At 51.2% G+C, this 15,305-nt stretch overlaps 1 protein-coding gene across 2 annotated transcripts; it reads right to left on the bottom strand.

Moving 5' to 3' along the window:
- Nucleotides 1-7,096: 7,096 nt before the first annotated feature.
- On the bottom strand, nt 7,097-14,785 carry FLYWCH2 (FLYWCH family member 2). Of its 2 annotated transcripts, XM_068523769.1 has the most exons (4): nt 14,576-14,785; nt 9,835-9,936; nt 8,620-9,051; nt 7,097-7,407 (listed from the first exon to the last, which is right to left on the bottom strand). In XM_068523769.1, the coding sequence occupies exons 3-4, from the start codon at nt 8,948-8,950 to the stop codon at nt 7,304-7,306; spliced, it is 435 nt and encodes a 144-aa protein (XP_068379870.1). In that variant the 5' UTR covers nt 8,951-9,051; nt 9,835-9,936; nt 14,576-14,785; the 3' UTR covers nt 7,097-7,303. The 2 variants fall into 2 exon arrangements, with proteins under 2 accessions (XP_068379870.1, XP_068379869.1); XM_068523768.1 differs by lacking the exon at nt 9,835-9,936.
- Nucleotides 14,786-15,305: the final 520 nt, after the last annotated feature.

Below are 15,305 nucleotides of genomic sequence, written 5' to 3'. Positions count from 1 at the left end.
TATTCCAAAGTTTACGTGATGTGTAACAGGTTGAATGCCAAAGCACAGATGAGAACCTGTAGTCCTCCATTAAGCCTACATTAAAGAGATTAGCAAAAAAAAAAAATAGTAGAACTACGCCATTCTCATAAAATTTCTTTGTTTTGGAAAATATAGTGATTTTCATAAAAATTTGTTATGCTAACACATAAAGGATTTATTATTGTATCTTTTGGTAACAGATTTATTGGATATAACTCACATACCATACAGTTCACCCATTTAAAGTGTACCAATTGAATGGTTTTTAATAGATTCACAGAGATGCGGACATCACCACACTCAGTTTTAGAACAATTTCATCACTCCAAAAGAAACCTTTAGCGATCACCCCCAAGTCCCCCATCCTCCCATGCTAAGCAACTATTAATCTTTCTGTCTCTATAGATTTGTATATTCTGGACATTTCATTTAAATGGAATCATACAATCATATATCTTCTGTGTCTGGCTTCTTTCACTTAGCACAGTGTTTCAGAGTCCATCCATGTTGTAGCATGCCAGTAGTATTTCATTCTTTTTATCATCAAATAGTATTGCACTGTATGGATATACCCCAATTTGTTTATCCATTCATCTGTTGACTGACGTTTGCATTGTTTCCACTTTTTGGCTACTATGACTAATGCTGCTGTGAACATTATGTGCAAATTTGTGTGGACAGATGTTTTCAATTCTTTTGGGGATACACCTGGGATTGGATTTGCTGGGTCGATGTTTAACCGTTTGAGGAATTGCTAGATTGTTTTCCACAGGGTCTGCTCCATTTTACATTCTCACCAGCAGTGTGTAAGGGTTCCAATTTCTCCACATCCCTGTCAGCAGTTGTTATTATCGGTCTTTCTGATTATAACCATGCTAATGGATATGAAGTGGCATTTCACTGTGGTTTCGATTTGCATTTCCCTGATGGCTAATGATGTTGATCCTCTTCTCAAGTGCTTATTTGACATTTGCATATCTTCTTTGGAGAAATGTCTATTCAGATCCTTTGCCCATTTTAAAATTGAGTTGTCATTTTATTATTAAGACTAAAAATTCTTTATATTTATATTCTAGATACATGTCCGTTGTTAGATATATGATTTACAAAAACTTTCTCCCATTCTGTGGGTTGTCTTTTCACTTTATTGCTCCCAGTTAAGATGGTGTCCTTTGAAGCACAAAAGTTCTTAATTTTGATGATGTCCAATTTATCTGTTTTTTCTTTTGTTGTTTGTGCTTTTGATGTCACATCTAAGAAATCACTGCCTAATCCAAGTTCACAAAGATTTACCTGTATGTATTCTAAAAAGTTTTATAGTTTAGTTCTTACATTTGGGACTTAGACCCATTTTGAGTTGTGTCTTTTTTTTTTTTTTTTTTTTTAATGGGCAAAGTAGGGCTCTGATTTCATTCTTTTGCATATGGATATCTGAGTTGTGCCATTTGTTGAAAAGACTGTTCTTTCCTCTCTGTGATTATTTTGGCTCCCCTGTTGAAAAACAATTAACCATAAATGTGAGGGTTTATTTCTGGACTCTCAATTCTATCCATGGGTCTGTGTTTATTTTGTGCCAGCACCACACTGACTCAATTACTGTTGCTTTGCGGTAAATTTTGAAATCAGAGAGTGTGAATTCTCCAACTTCGTTCTTTCCCTTTTGTTTTGGGTCCCTTGAGTTTCCAGTTGTCATCTTTCTTGTCAATCTTTTTGAAAATGAATCTCTCTTTTAAATTTTACATCATTGCAAACACACTCCATGGCAATTATTTTCAAGTATTCCTGCTTTTTCCACCTAACTGTATATTGTAAAACTCCCCCCCCCCCAATATTATAACCCTATTTACATATGGCTGGCTACATAGTTTAGTTATTTTCCTATTAGACACTAGTTTCTTTTTTTTTTAATAGACAAATGTATTTTATAAGATGCCCAGATCTCATTTTTTTCCATCATAATACATCATATAAATTCAGGGGAAACATTTAAACGTTTTTCAGATCACATGATCCGATATAGAATTTCTAACCAGAAGAATCCTCAAACTCAATTAGAAGAAAAAAAAAATTTTAAGCATTTTTAAAATTAATTAATTTAGTTTTGGCTGCGTTGGGTCTTCGTTGCTGCGTGAGGGCTTTCTCTAGTGGCGAGCGGGTGCCACGCTTCATTGTGGTGTGTGGGCTTCTCATCGTGGTGGCTTCTCTTGTTGCGGAGCACGGTCTCTAGGCGCGCGGGCTTCAGTAGTTGCGGCACGCGGGCTCAGAAGTTGTGGACACGTTTCTAAATTTCACTGTTGCTGCTGTGGCTGGCTTCATTCCTAACTTTTGGGGAACCTGGGTGAAAAGTATATGGGAATGCTTTGTACACTTGCAGTTTTTCTGTAGGTGTGAAATTATGTCAAAAATAAAACGTCAGACAAAAAAAAAAAAAAAAAAATCTGCCTCTTTGAGGGGATTCCGTGAGGGGAAAGCATCTTTTTCTGCACTGGTCCAACCCTTGCCCATCTATCCAGCCCTCGCCCATCGGTCCAGCCCCCACTCACAGCGCACGATCACTGCACACTTACTCGTTGATCACCCTGCGCGGTGGGGACCGGGATTGCTCTGGCGCGGGGAGCTGCGGGGCCTGGGGGCTGCTTTCCTGGACACTTGGCGGGTGGCGACCGGAGCGGCCCAGCATCCTCCGAGCGGACACCCGCCCTGCTTCTCTCCTGTCCAGGCGCGACGACGCCCCTGCCTCCCCTCCTGCAGGGCGCCCCGGGCCCTCCGCTCACCGCGACCCTCCGCAGCCCCGCGGGCTCCTCCCTCCGCCCGCCCCGCTTTGGCCAGCCGGAGCCCCCAGTCTCCCAGTTGGCAGAGTGAAGAGGCTGCTCCTCTCTAGAAAACGCCACTACCCTGACACCCCTCCCCTCCGCCTTCCTCCTGTCGCTCTAAAGCTGCTGCTGGAAGTCCCCGCCGCCCCCCTGCCCCTGGGCTCCAGGCAGGTGCAGGTCCAGGTCCCATGGGGCCCTGCTGCCCTGGTCCCCCGCCCGCTCCGCATTTCCACATTCTCCGCATCCTCCGTCGAATCCCCTCCTTCCCGCGTTCTCCCGCCCCCTTTCCCATCCTTGTTTTCAGTCCTCCACCTCCCACTGCCTCATCCTCCGTGCCTTCCTCTCGCACCTACGCTCCGCCCAACTCCGACTGCGCGCTCTGGGTCCCCGCACCTCTGCCCCTGCCTGGGCTCCGAGTGCCGTACCCCATCCGCACCCTGCGCCTCTCCGCCCGCTCCCTTGCCAGGTCTCCACCCTGGGCACCTTAGGGGCCCAAGTCCACAAAGACCCCTGCCGTGGTGGCGTTGAGTTTACGTTAAGGGGGGTGGGTTGGGGAGAAGCAATAGATAATAAAAAACAATGAGTCACATGGTCTCTTAGAAGAGGTACTTGCTGTGGGGCAATCAGACAGGGAGGAGGAGGGGCTGCGACTTGTGTTGGAGTGTCTGTTTGAGGATGACAAGGAGTAAGGATCTCACCCGCATTCTTCGGATAGCCGGCCATCTGCCGGATTGTCACTGAGGAATCCTCCCTGGCCCCTGCAGAAGGCAAGTTAGAGCCGGTGCCCGGGCCTCAAAGGGCCTGGGTGGGCGTCCGGAATCTGCTGGGCCTGACGGCGTCCGCGCGCGCCTCCTCCCGGCCTCCAGGAGAATCAGCCACATTGAGCCTGGCGGCGGCGGGGGTTACGGGGGGAGGGGGGGCGGGGGGGGGGGACGTGCCTGGACCAGCTCTCCAAGCTAACCAAGGAAAATGCAACCCCCAGGAAAAAACACGCAGAGGTTGTGCACACAAGATGAAGCGAGGGGCGTTATCAATATTTTCTTCTTAATGATATTACCGGATGTTGCCAAGGATACCTGAGAGCCGGGTATTCACGGGCCGCGGGTGGAATGATAGTGGCTGTGTCCACCCCGTGTGCAGGAATCTCACCTAAGGCTTTTGAAAGGATTGTTACCAACCTAGAAACAATTGGGATACGTCCAACAATCAGGACTGGTTGGATAAATGATCACCCACCCCTGTAGTGGTACGTTGTAAAATGGACGCTGGAGAGACATTTGTAATACATTTAGAAAAAAAAAATAGGGAATTCCCTGGCGGTCCAGTGGTTAGGACTCCGTGCTTTCATTGCCGGTGTCCGGGTTCGATCCCTGGTCCGGAACTAAAATCCCGCAAATCACGCAGTGTGGTAAAAAAAAAAAAAAAAAAAAAGGCACTTTATCACCCCAATTTTCTGAATATAAAAATATTTATCATAGACTTATCTCTAGATGGTGGAATTACTGTAGATTTTGTAATATTTTTTCATAATCAGTATTTTCTGTTTATTTTCATGACCATGAATTACCTTTTTTTTTTTTTTTTTTAGCTTGAAGGAAAGACCAATGCAAGATATTTTTAAAAAGTAAGTGTAGGGACTTTCCTGGTGGCGTAGTGGATAAGACGCTGAGCTCCCAATGCAGGGAGACCGGGTTCTATCCCTGGTCGGGGAACTAGATCCCACATTCATGCCACAACTAAGGAGCCCATGTGCCACAACTAAGACCCGGTGCAGCCAAATAAATAAATACTTAAAAAATAAGTGTACAGTAGTCATCCTATTTACTTTTTATCCCCATCATAATTAATGCCCCTACCCACCCACTCACTGAGTGCAGAGACCCAGAACTGGTATCAATCTGCCACTTCTGAGGGTTTTCTGCTCCGTTGACACTGGTGGGAACCACTCATGACCGACAGGAACACACCCGTCCAGCAGGATGCCAACTGTGTGAACTGGAAGGGCCACTTGCCCCCCAGCTCCCTTCTCCCCTTGGATTCTCCTCCTGGTGGGTGGCACTGTCATCCCGGGCTGGGCAGGCCAGTCCTCCCTCAAACCCTGTCCCCCGAAAGAGACCACCCATCACTGAGCCCTTCTCCTTCCCCTTCTAGCATCTCCCATCTCCCCTCCCTCTTCTCTCCCCCGGGCTGTGGTGGTGCCCTCACCAGCCTCTCCGCTCCCACTTTGGACCCCCTCCAGTCTGTTCTCCTTAGGGCACCAGGGGAGTTTTGTAAAACGACACTGACCACATTCCTCCTCTTCATAAATCCGTCCCAACCTCCTACTACCCGTGATGAGCCTGGAACCCACCTGTGGCCTCAAGGCCCTGGGCCAGTAGCCTCTGCCAACCATTCCTGCCTCGTGGCCTCCTGTCCTACTCTGTCTGGGCTTGCTCCTCCCAAGCCCGCCCTCTTCACCTTTCAGCTCCCTCCACGGGGCTTCCTCAGGCCCCTGTCATATGCTGAGGAGCTCCTGGTCCTCTCCTGGGCAGCCCTTAGCCCCAGATTTCATGCACTCATCAGCAGGAAGTTCTGTGTCTCCTGTCTACCTCTAGGAGGCTGGGGCTGTTACCTGTTTACCACTAGGTCCTGTGTACCCTGCTCTGGGCAGACATTAAGGTCCTCAAGAAGTGAAGGGGCAAGAAAGCGGCAGGACTGGGAGGGAGAGGGAGGGTGAATCTAGGTGAGGGATACGTGGTGCTCCCTGCATGCTCCTTCAACTTTTATGGGAGTTCGAAATGTTTCAAAATTTAAAAAATAAGAAAAGCTTAACACCTCCGGATCCAGTGTATGAGCTCCCTGCCTGGCTTGGCAGTGCTTCCCACCCTCCAGGCAGATGACAGGCACCATAGGCCGCTTGAGCCCCCGGAGGGAGGTGCACCATTCCTGTGCCCCCACCCAGCCTCCGGGGGCCACCTAGTCAACCAGGCCCCCTCACTGGGGACCCGAGTGCCACCCCCACCCCAGGCTCCCATGGCAGCTGCGGAAGGGGTCGATGGTGCCACAGCAAAATGCAGGGGAGTGGACACCCGCAGTGACCCTGCCCAGGCCAGGACTGCCTGGAGTCCTGCAGGGGTCGAGGCTGGCCGGCCCCTCTCCCCACCTCCTCTACTCCATGCCTCCTCCACTACCAAATGTTAAACCAGAGCAAGCCCTCAGGCTGTCTCCTCAACTGACAGAACCAGCCCTCCAGGATGACTCAGAGCCTCAGGAAAGGAGAAATCTTGTGGGGGATGGGAATCTATTTAAATATAGAATTCAGACAAAAGAACTTTTAAAGTTATGGTTACAGAATATAAATGTTACAGACAACCATGCTATAAAAATCACAGCAAAATGGAGAGTTGGGCGCTGAGGATGTGCTGCGTAACTCACTTTTCCCAAGAGGGAGTCAACAGATACTGATTAAATTTGGAAAATGTTTGAAAACGTAAGTCCTCTAAACTCTACTTTTAAAAAATAATCCATTTCCTTTTGCCCAAAGGCAGTTTTCAAATGATGAGGACCACGTGGGCTGAAGCAACTTGAGGCCAATGCCTTTTCTCAGGGGACCCCGACTTATTGTTGAAGGAGGGGAACGGTGTTTCTTCATCTTTTCCTCCAGCAGGGCAGCACCCAGGGGACCTGAGGAGGGGCTCAGGCTCCCAGGAATCTCCCTCAGCCCCCAAACCACCCAGAAGGAACATGGCAGGGGCACAATACACTTCTGTCAGGCGTGCCCCCTCACACCGCAGGCTCACCTCCTCAGCAGAACCTTGGGCTGCCATGGACATCAGGGTCCCTGTGCACAGAGGCTGTCAGTCCTGTGTGACTCCCTGGAGGAGGTGGCCTTTCTGAGGGTCCAGCAGGAAGAAGCAGGCTGAGGCCTCCTGGGAACTGGCCCTGGAAGGAGAGCCAGAGAGGGGCAGGATCGGCTTCCCAGGGGTTCAGGGCTGGACACCAAAGGCAGCAGAAAGTGAAAACCTCAGAGACTCCACCTAGTCTCTGAGTCAGTGGTCGGGTTTTCCAGGCTGAGGAGGCCCAGGGTGTGAGGCCCTGGGGGATGGAGGCCACTGGAGAGCCCTCCTGGGCCTGAGAGATGGCCCAGGCCAGGAAGCCCTGGAGCAGGGCCAGGTAAGGGCTGGTGAGGGTTGGGGAGGCCCAGGAGCAGGGGGGTGGGGGTTGGAGCTGGGACCTCAAAGGACCCAGAATCATGGAATTTTAAAAACCTATCCATGGTGGGATCTAGTGTACAGCTTCTTTTATTCTCTTTTTATTTTATTTTTTCTGCTTACAAAAGTAAATTATGCTTGATCAGAAAAAGATTACAATGTTGAAAGTGAAAATCAGTCAGCGGCTGGGCCCCAGGCAGAAGCCCAGTGGAACGTGTAGAAGTTGCAGCCGAGTTCACTGACCCAGCCAGATCGCACCCTCAGTTGTCAGGAACCGGGCTACGGGTCCTCCCTGGACACGATGGGGCCCATGGTGGACTCCTCCCCATCCACCAAGGGACTGGGGGCAGGCTGTCCTGCCAACCTTCCGTCTTCTTTTCCGTCTGGAAGAGAAGGGTGTGGGTCAGGCTGTTGTCAAAGGAAAAGGGGGAAGGGGTGGGGGGCAAACCTGGGGGTCCCAGCTGCCAGAGCAGGGGTGGGGATTGCTGACTCCAGAGACATGCTCCCAAAGGCCACTGGCCCAGGGACACAGAGGCTGTTTCCAGGAAACTTTGGGCCAAATCTGGGCTGAGCATCAGGAAGCTGCTGCTCCCTCCCCACTGCCTGGCCCAGGATGGGGCAGGAGGTGGAGAGGGCTGTGGACAGGTCTGGAGGTAAAGACGGAGGGGCAGGTTGAGAGGTGTTGACTGCCCATGAGCACCTGCCCAGGGGAGCCCATGGGGCCGAGCTGCAGCCCTTGTTCCGTTCTTCATCTCTCCATCTGAGGAAGGGTGACTTTGTCCTGATTCTCACAAAGGTGCCATATGGGGTGGGGTCCATATGGCCCCAGAGCCCGCCTGATCTGAGAAGTGAGCAGAGGTCTCAGGTGGGGTAGAAATGGCCTGTCCCACCCAGCTCAGCTGGAAGAATGGGCTCTGAGCCAGAGGGGGCCCCCCCATCCTTTCCAGTGAGCTAGCTGGTGGCCTCAGGGTGGTGACTTGGCCCTTCTGAGCCCTGCCTCCACACAGGTCATGAGGACAGAACCCTCTCTGCACTGGGCAGAGGCAGGTGGACATGAGGAGGCACTTGGAGCAGAACAGGCCAGTGGAAGGGCTCAAGGGTGAGCCAGGCCCACTGCAGAGGGGCCTCCAGGCTCCGGGGTCCCTGACTCCAGCAGGCGATGGAGCCTGAGGTGTCCCTCGGGTTGCCTGAGAACTCTAGGCCTGTGGCTGGGGATGCCCCCATCTCATGAAAAAGACATAAATAGGTAAACACATAAGAGTAGACACGGAGAGAAATAGGCCCAGGAACACAGACATACAAAAACCCACACAAACTTACTCTCCTAGGCAAATACACACATAGGGAGACAGAACCTTAGAGAAACACGCACACACACACACACACACACACACACACACACACACACGGAGGCCTACAGACACGCAGAGATTCACACTGAGATAATGTAGACAGATGCACGCAGAAATGTTCACAGCACACACATACTCCCCTGAGCCAGCCGAGCCTGCTGTCCCCCTGGCTGCCCAGGTGACAGGGGACTTCGGCCCCAGGAAGGTCCTGCTCTCGCCCTGCTTGCTGGTCTGGGGCCTCACCTGTGTCCAGCTTGCTGCGTTTTTGCTCAGGCTCCTGGGGGGCGGCCTCGATGGCCCGCTGAGCCTCGGGATGGATCTTGAGGAGGGCTTTGGCAAGGGTGGCGGGGCCGGGCACCCCCAGGGACATGATGCAGTGCACTCCTTTGCGCTTGGCCCCCGCCACTTTGGCACTGTCCTTGGAGGCCGTCAGCAGCACCAGTTTGGAGAACTTCCTGGGCTTCCTGGGGGCTGCGGGGACGACATCTGTGCCCGGCTCAGGGGGCTCAGGGGAGGGCTCCTGGCTGGCCTTCACGCTCTCGCCCTCCTGCTCACTGGGCTCAGGCAGGGGCATTCCGGGAACGATGGCCTGGCCCCCAGGCCACGCTCAGGCCCCAGCAGATGGATTTCTCCTCCACCTCCCTGGAAGGAACCCAGCAGTCCAAGGGCTCCGTCCTAAGGCAGGAGGCAAAATCCCATTAGTGGAGGTGCCCTTAGGCCTGGGTTCAGGAAGAATCTGGGCTGGAGGTTGGGGCAGATGGGGCTGCCTCGGTGCCCCCGGGGAAGGACCTGAATGGAGCCAGAGAACCCTGGGCTGGTGCTTCTACTCTCCTGGTAGCCTTGAGTCCGTCACTTCCCCCAGCCAAACCTCACTTTCCCATCTACAAAATGTGCCCAAAACAGGGCTCTCAAGGGGCTACTGGGGTGACCAAGGTGCTGACAGCTGTGAGTTACTAGGAATCCAGGCCCACAGGTGCTGAGCACGGGGTGAAGTGCTTCCACAGGTTTTTCCATTTAACCTTCAGCCCCACGTTATGAAAGTTGATCTTTCTCATTGACCCAGGTTACAGATGAGGACACTGAGGCATGCAGCCATGAAGGCAGAGCTGGGAGTCCAGTCGAGGTGGGTCCAGAGCCCGCCCCGCACAGCACCTGGGGTACCTCGTCCAGGATAACAGGAACCGGTCTTCATGAGCACCAGGCGTTGGGGAAAAGCACTTTGGGGACATGAGTTCAGGTCACCAACCCTCCCAGAATGCCTGGTGCCCTTCAACCTGACACTGTGTCACTGGGAGCATGGGCTGGGGCCCTGCTGGCACACTGCAGACCCCAAAGGAGGAGCCTGGCCCTGGGAGGAGGGACTCTCTGGATTCACAACTAGATGCATCCCCCATCCCAGGCAAGAGGCCCCGGGGCACCCAGTGCTAGGGGATGCCAGGGCCCCACGAGGGCAGCGACCTTGTGTCTGAGCTGGTGCTGGCTCTGCCTCAGCTGAGTGGGGACAGGGCTGTGGAGGTGTCCAGAGAATCTGTTGTCATTGAGGGCTCCCTGGCTTCTGGTCTGGAGAAGCAGAAAGGATGGATGACAGGGAATTCCCTGGTGGTCCAATGGTTAGGACTCTGCACTTTCACTGCCGGGGGCCCGGGTTCAATCCCTGGTCAGGGAACTAAGATCCCACAAGCCACACGGCATGGCCAAAAAAAAAAGAAAAGAAAAGAAAAAAATGGATGACAGGGGCAGTGGTGGCCTGGCGACCAGGGCTCTGGGGCATCAGTGTGGGCTAGCTGTTTTGTCTGTTGGGGGTGATTGGGTGGTGGGCAGATGGTGGGGTCTTTCTCAGTTTCCAGTTTAGCCCAGAAACAAGATTGCTGCCTTGGCAGACATCTCACCCTCCCTGTCCAGGACTCAGGCAGCACCAAGGCCTGTACACTCTTACCCCCTAGACCTGTTTCTCCAACCTGGCTTTCAGTTGTGTTTCTCTGGGCCCCTCCAATGCACATGGCTTGAGGTGTCCATGCCCCGCACCCCAAAGTCTTCCAAGACCCCTTCATCCATGAGAGGAGCCTGAGGTGCAAGGCCAGTGCATGGTTGGGGTGCAAGCTCCCCTTCTCAGTCAACTAGACATGAAAGCAGAGACCTGACAACTAGACACGAAAGCAGAGACCTCCCAACTGCGAAAGAGGAGGACCCCCACCTCCAGGGGGTGTAGCCTCAGGTAAATGCTTCCTGGTAGCAAGTCACCTGACCACAGGCACCCCTGGGATTGATGTCTCATTATCCCTCCTGTCCCTGGTCCAGCCCCTGGCTAAGCCAACCCCTACTCCTCCCATGTGCTCCTTCCCAGCTCTGCCCATCCTGTCCCACAGGGCAGGCAACATGGTGGTACCTGGGACCTGGGGGGACATGGGGCCCAGCAGAAAAGACACTGCCTCCCCACCCACCCCCCCCAGAGAACCACTCTGGGCAGGAAAGGGTTATGGTGGGAAGCCCCACCCACAGGACCCTGCCCCCACACTCTGATTGGCCTGGTGCACAACCCTGGCCAGCAGCCCACACCTCTGTGGTCCAGGGATGAAACTCCAGGTGGCTGGACCCCTTTCTCACATCATATACAAATAATTAACTCTAAATGATCATAGACTTAATTATGAGAGCTAGTGATAAAACTCTTTAAAAAAAAAGAAAAGAGTAAATCTTCCTGACCTTGGATTAGGCAAAGCTTTCTTCAGTATGACACTAAAAGTACAGGTAACCAAAAAAGAAACACAAAAATTTGACTTCATCGAAATTTAAAACTTTTGTGAGTCAAAGGACACCATCATGAGAGTTAAAAGGCAGCCCATAGGATGGGAGAACATTTTTGCAGGTCATACATCTGATAAGGGACTTGTATCTGGAATTTATAAAGAACACATAACTCAGTAATAAAAAGACAAATAACTCAATTTTAAAATGGACAAAGGATCTGAATAGGCCTTTCTCCAAAGAAAATATACAAGTGGCTAGTAAGCACGAGATGTTCAACATCATTAGTCATGAGGGAAGTGCAGATCAAACTATAATGAGATACTATTTCACACTACTAGAATGGATCTAGTAAAACAAAACAAAAAACCCAGACAATAACAAGTGTTGGTGAGGATGAGGAGAAAATGGAACCCTCATACACTGCTGGCAGGGATGTAAATAGTGCAGCCACTTTGGAAAACAGTCTGATGATTTCTCAAAAGGTTAAACATAGAATTACCATATGACCCAGCAATTCCACTCCTAGGTGTATCCCCAAGAGAAATGGAAACCGATGTCTACATAAAAACTTGTACATGAATATTCGCAGCAGCATTATTCATAGATGCCAAAAAGTGAAACAGCCCAAATATCCATCAACAGATAAATGAATAAATAAAATGTGATGTATCCACACAATGGAATATTATCTGATAATTTAAAAAGTTCATGCCACGACATGGATGAACCTTGGAAAGATTAGCTAAGTGAAAGAAGCCAGTTATGAAAGATCACATATTATACACTCCATTTCTATAAAATGACCTGGAGTCTATAGAAAATCTATAGAGTAGAAAAATCCATAGAGACAGAAAGTAGATTTGTGATTGTCTAGGGCTGGGGGTGGGAGGGGTGGGGACCAGAAGAGTGAAGAGTGAATAGTAGTATGTATGGGGTTTCTGGGGTGATGAAAAAGTTCTAAAACTGATTGTGGTGATGGCTGCACAACTTGGTGAATTTACTAAAAGCCATTGAATTGTACATTGTGAGTGAGTGAATTGCATGGTATGTAAATTATCTCAATAAAACGTATGTATTGAGAATAGAGAAATTAAGTCTATAATCAGTGGTTTCCCCACTTCATGATACCTAAGAATCACCCAGAATTCTTGTTAAAAATGCACAGTTCTGGACTCCTCCACCCCCAGACTTCTTTCTCAATGGGTCTGGAGAGGGACCTGAGAATCTACATTTTTTTTTTTTTTTACCAGTACCCTATTTGATTCTGATACTTTGTGAAAAATGGATGATGCCATGGGCCCTCTGTTTAAGAAGTTTCTAATTTCTAGTTCATAGCTGAACTGTTTTTCCACCACTCCATGTACAGGGGTGGACAGTCCCTCAGGCTGGATCAGTCTCTTTTCTGGATTTATCCCTAACCTTCTAGCAATTTATTTTTGAGATGTGAATGGAGGAGTTGACAGGCAGCTATTTTAAGCCTAAAACATCTATTTTGAAAATTAAATTTTTACTCAATAAAAGTTCATTGAGTTAACAGAATTTTTAGAAGTGAAGCAGAAATGAATTAAAAAGATCAAAAGGCTTAATAGTTTACCTTACTTCACTCACTTTACACCCTCCACCTGCATCCCCAGTCAGATGGTTTGATATTGCTATGGGTCTCCAGTCACCCATTTATCCTAACCAGCTGTCATGATATTGTAAGATGGCTCAGTGTAAACCCCAAACCACACAATGTTAAGAACTGGCAGGAGCCTCTTAGACACCTTGGGAGGCAGAATAATGCCCCCCTGCTGCCCATCGCCAAAGCTGTCTAGGTCCTGATCCCTGGAACCTGTAAATATGTTACCTTATATGGCAAAGGGGGAATTAAGTTTGCAGATGGCATGAAGGTTACTAAACTAGGAGATTATCTTGGATTGTCCAGGTGGTTCCATCACAATGACAAGGGTCTTAAAAAGCAGGAAATGTAGGTAGAAGAGTCAGAAAAAGCAGTGTGATGATGGAGGCAGGGTCAGCAAGAGGAGAGATTCGATGTTGCTGGCATTGAAGGTGGAGGGAGGGGGATATGAGCCAAGGAATGCTGGAGGCCTCTAGAAAAGACAAAGAAACAGACTGTCTCTCCTATAGTCCCCTGGAAGGGTTACAGCCCTGCCCACACCTTGATTTTAACCCAGTGAGGCCCATGTCAGACCTCTGACCTCCAGCACTGCATGACTTTTACAAAGCTGTGTTGTTTTAATCCACTAAATTTGTGGTAATTTGTTATGGCAGCAGTAGGTAACTAATACGAGGTCCAATCCCTTGATGGTGAGGTTCTGAAAGCCAGGATCATGGGAATTACCTGGCGGTCCAGTGGTTAGAACTCCCCACTCTCACTGCCGAGGGCGCAGGTTCAATCCCTGATTGGGGAACTAAAATCCCACAAATGGTGTGGCCAAAAAATAAAAAACAAGAAAGCCAGGATCATTGCCTGGCAACTGATGATGGATTAACAGAATTACCATTACCTTCATATGTATGGGAGAGAAATACCATCAATGTCCACCAACACCTGCATCCTCAGCTAAGAGGCCAACCCCTTACACTCTCTGGGCTGGTTTCACCTATGTAATGGGAGTAGTGGTGAACTTCACAGGGGCTCTTAAGAGCAGGCAGGCAGGCAGGCAGGCAGGCAAGGGTGAAGTCTTCACGTTACCAGTGATACTGACAGATGCCCCTTCTATAATCGCTGTCCCATGTGGTTCTTGGAGGGCTGCTGGTGGGATGATGGACCCACTTAGACATGCAGGTACACATCCTTACAGGGAGATTTTCAAAGCAGCAGTAAGACCCAGAATGGGTCAAGAACTGTTACTCTATAGTGTGCAGGGAACAGCTTCCCCAAAGTGGGAATTTCATGTAATGGCACCTCCTTTCCCCTAATCACCATGGCTTGGAATCTTAGTTACTTTTACTCCTCCTTACCCACTGTAATTTGTCCTTAGACCTGTCTATGCTGCGCCCAAATGGCCCCTGCTCCCCGCCTCTCTCCTCTCGCATCATTACCGCCACCTCCTGACTAAGCCTCCGGAGTGCCTCCCCCGCTCCAACATCTCAGACCTCCAACTGCCATCCCTGCGAGCATCTCTAGAGCCACAAGGATGGGACGGGACTGGGGATGGGTGCAGGGCGGGGGCAGTACTGGGCGGGGCGGACACGGTCAAGGAAAGGCAAACCAATGTGGGGCTCCCTGACTTGGGGTGTGAGGGCTCAGTCCTGGGGTCGGGTGGGTTGGGGGAAGGACGAGCGAGAAGAAGAGCTGAATCGCTGGTGAAGGACAAGGAGGCTGCCTGAGCGCCGGGATGCAGAGCTGGGGGGCACCCCCCCAGCATCAGCAGCCCTTGGTGACCCCCAGAGGAGCCCGGCAGGGACCCGAGACCCTCCCCGATCCGCTGGGGCCCGTCCTCACCGGGCACCGGCCGGGCGGCGACGGCAGCGGGGCCCTCCCTCTCCGGAGACCGAGCCGCGGCAGGTCCCTCAGCCTCCGTGCCTGGGGCCCCCGCCTGGGTTCGGGCAGTCACCTCAAGCTGGGGTCATGGAGCGAGCATGCGCAGCAGGGCTTGTGGGGGGCCCATTCCTTGGGCTAACTCGATTTCTCCGGGTCTTCCCCTCGCGGGGCAGAACTGGCGGCCTGACCAATCCCGCGCGGGGGCGGAGCCAGGGCTCGCGAAGGGGCAGGGCCATGCCGTTATTGGGCGGTGGCCCCAGGGGGGCGGAGCGTCAGCCTTCAAGTGGCCAGACTTAGAGTCTTGGGCGGGGCTCTCCCAGGACAAGGGGAGTGGGTTTAACTGAGACCACCCGACCTCCCCCAGTGTTTGACCTCGGCTCTACGCAGAGGAAGTCACAGCATTTGTTTAAAGGCCTCGATCGTCTCCGTTGTTCTCCTGAGCGAGCAGAGGGAAGAACTTCCAGTACGCTCATCAAAGCTACTGATTCCGCTCCGCCCAGCATCCCTGAGGGCGCAGCATTTTTGCCGTTGGTCCCTCCCCGACCCTCGGTCCAGCCCTCGCCATTGGTCCCTCCCTCGTTATTGGTGCTCCCCTCCTCCCTCGCCACAGGTCCAGCCCTCGTCCATCATCCCGGCCTTCGCCCATCGGTCCAGCCCCCACTCACAGCACAGTCACTGCACACTGATTCTC

This window comes from Eschrichtius robustus, chromosome 16 (assembly GCF_028021215.1).
Source record: "Eschrichtius robustus isolate mEscRob2 chromosome 16, mEscRob2.pri, whole genome shotgun sequence".
NCBI classification, from domain to species: Eukaryota; Metazoa; Chordata; class Mammalia; order Artiodactyla; family Eschrichtiidae; genus Eschrichtius; species Eschrichtius robustus.
Note: the sequence above shows the minus strand (reverse complement) of the source record. Positions and strands in the feature narration are given on the sequence as shown.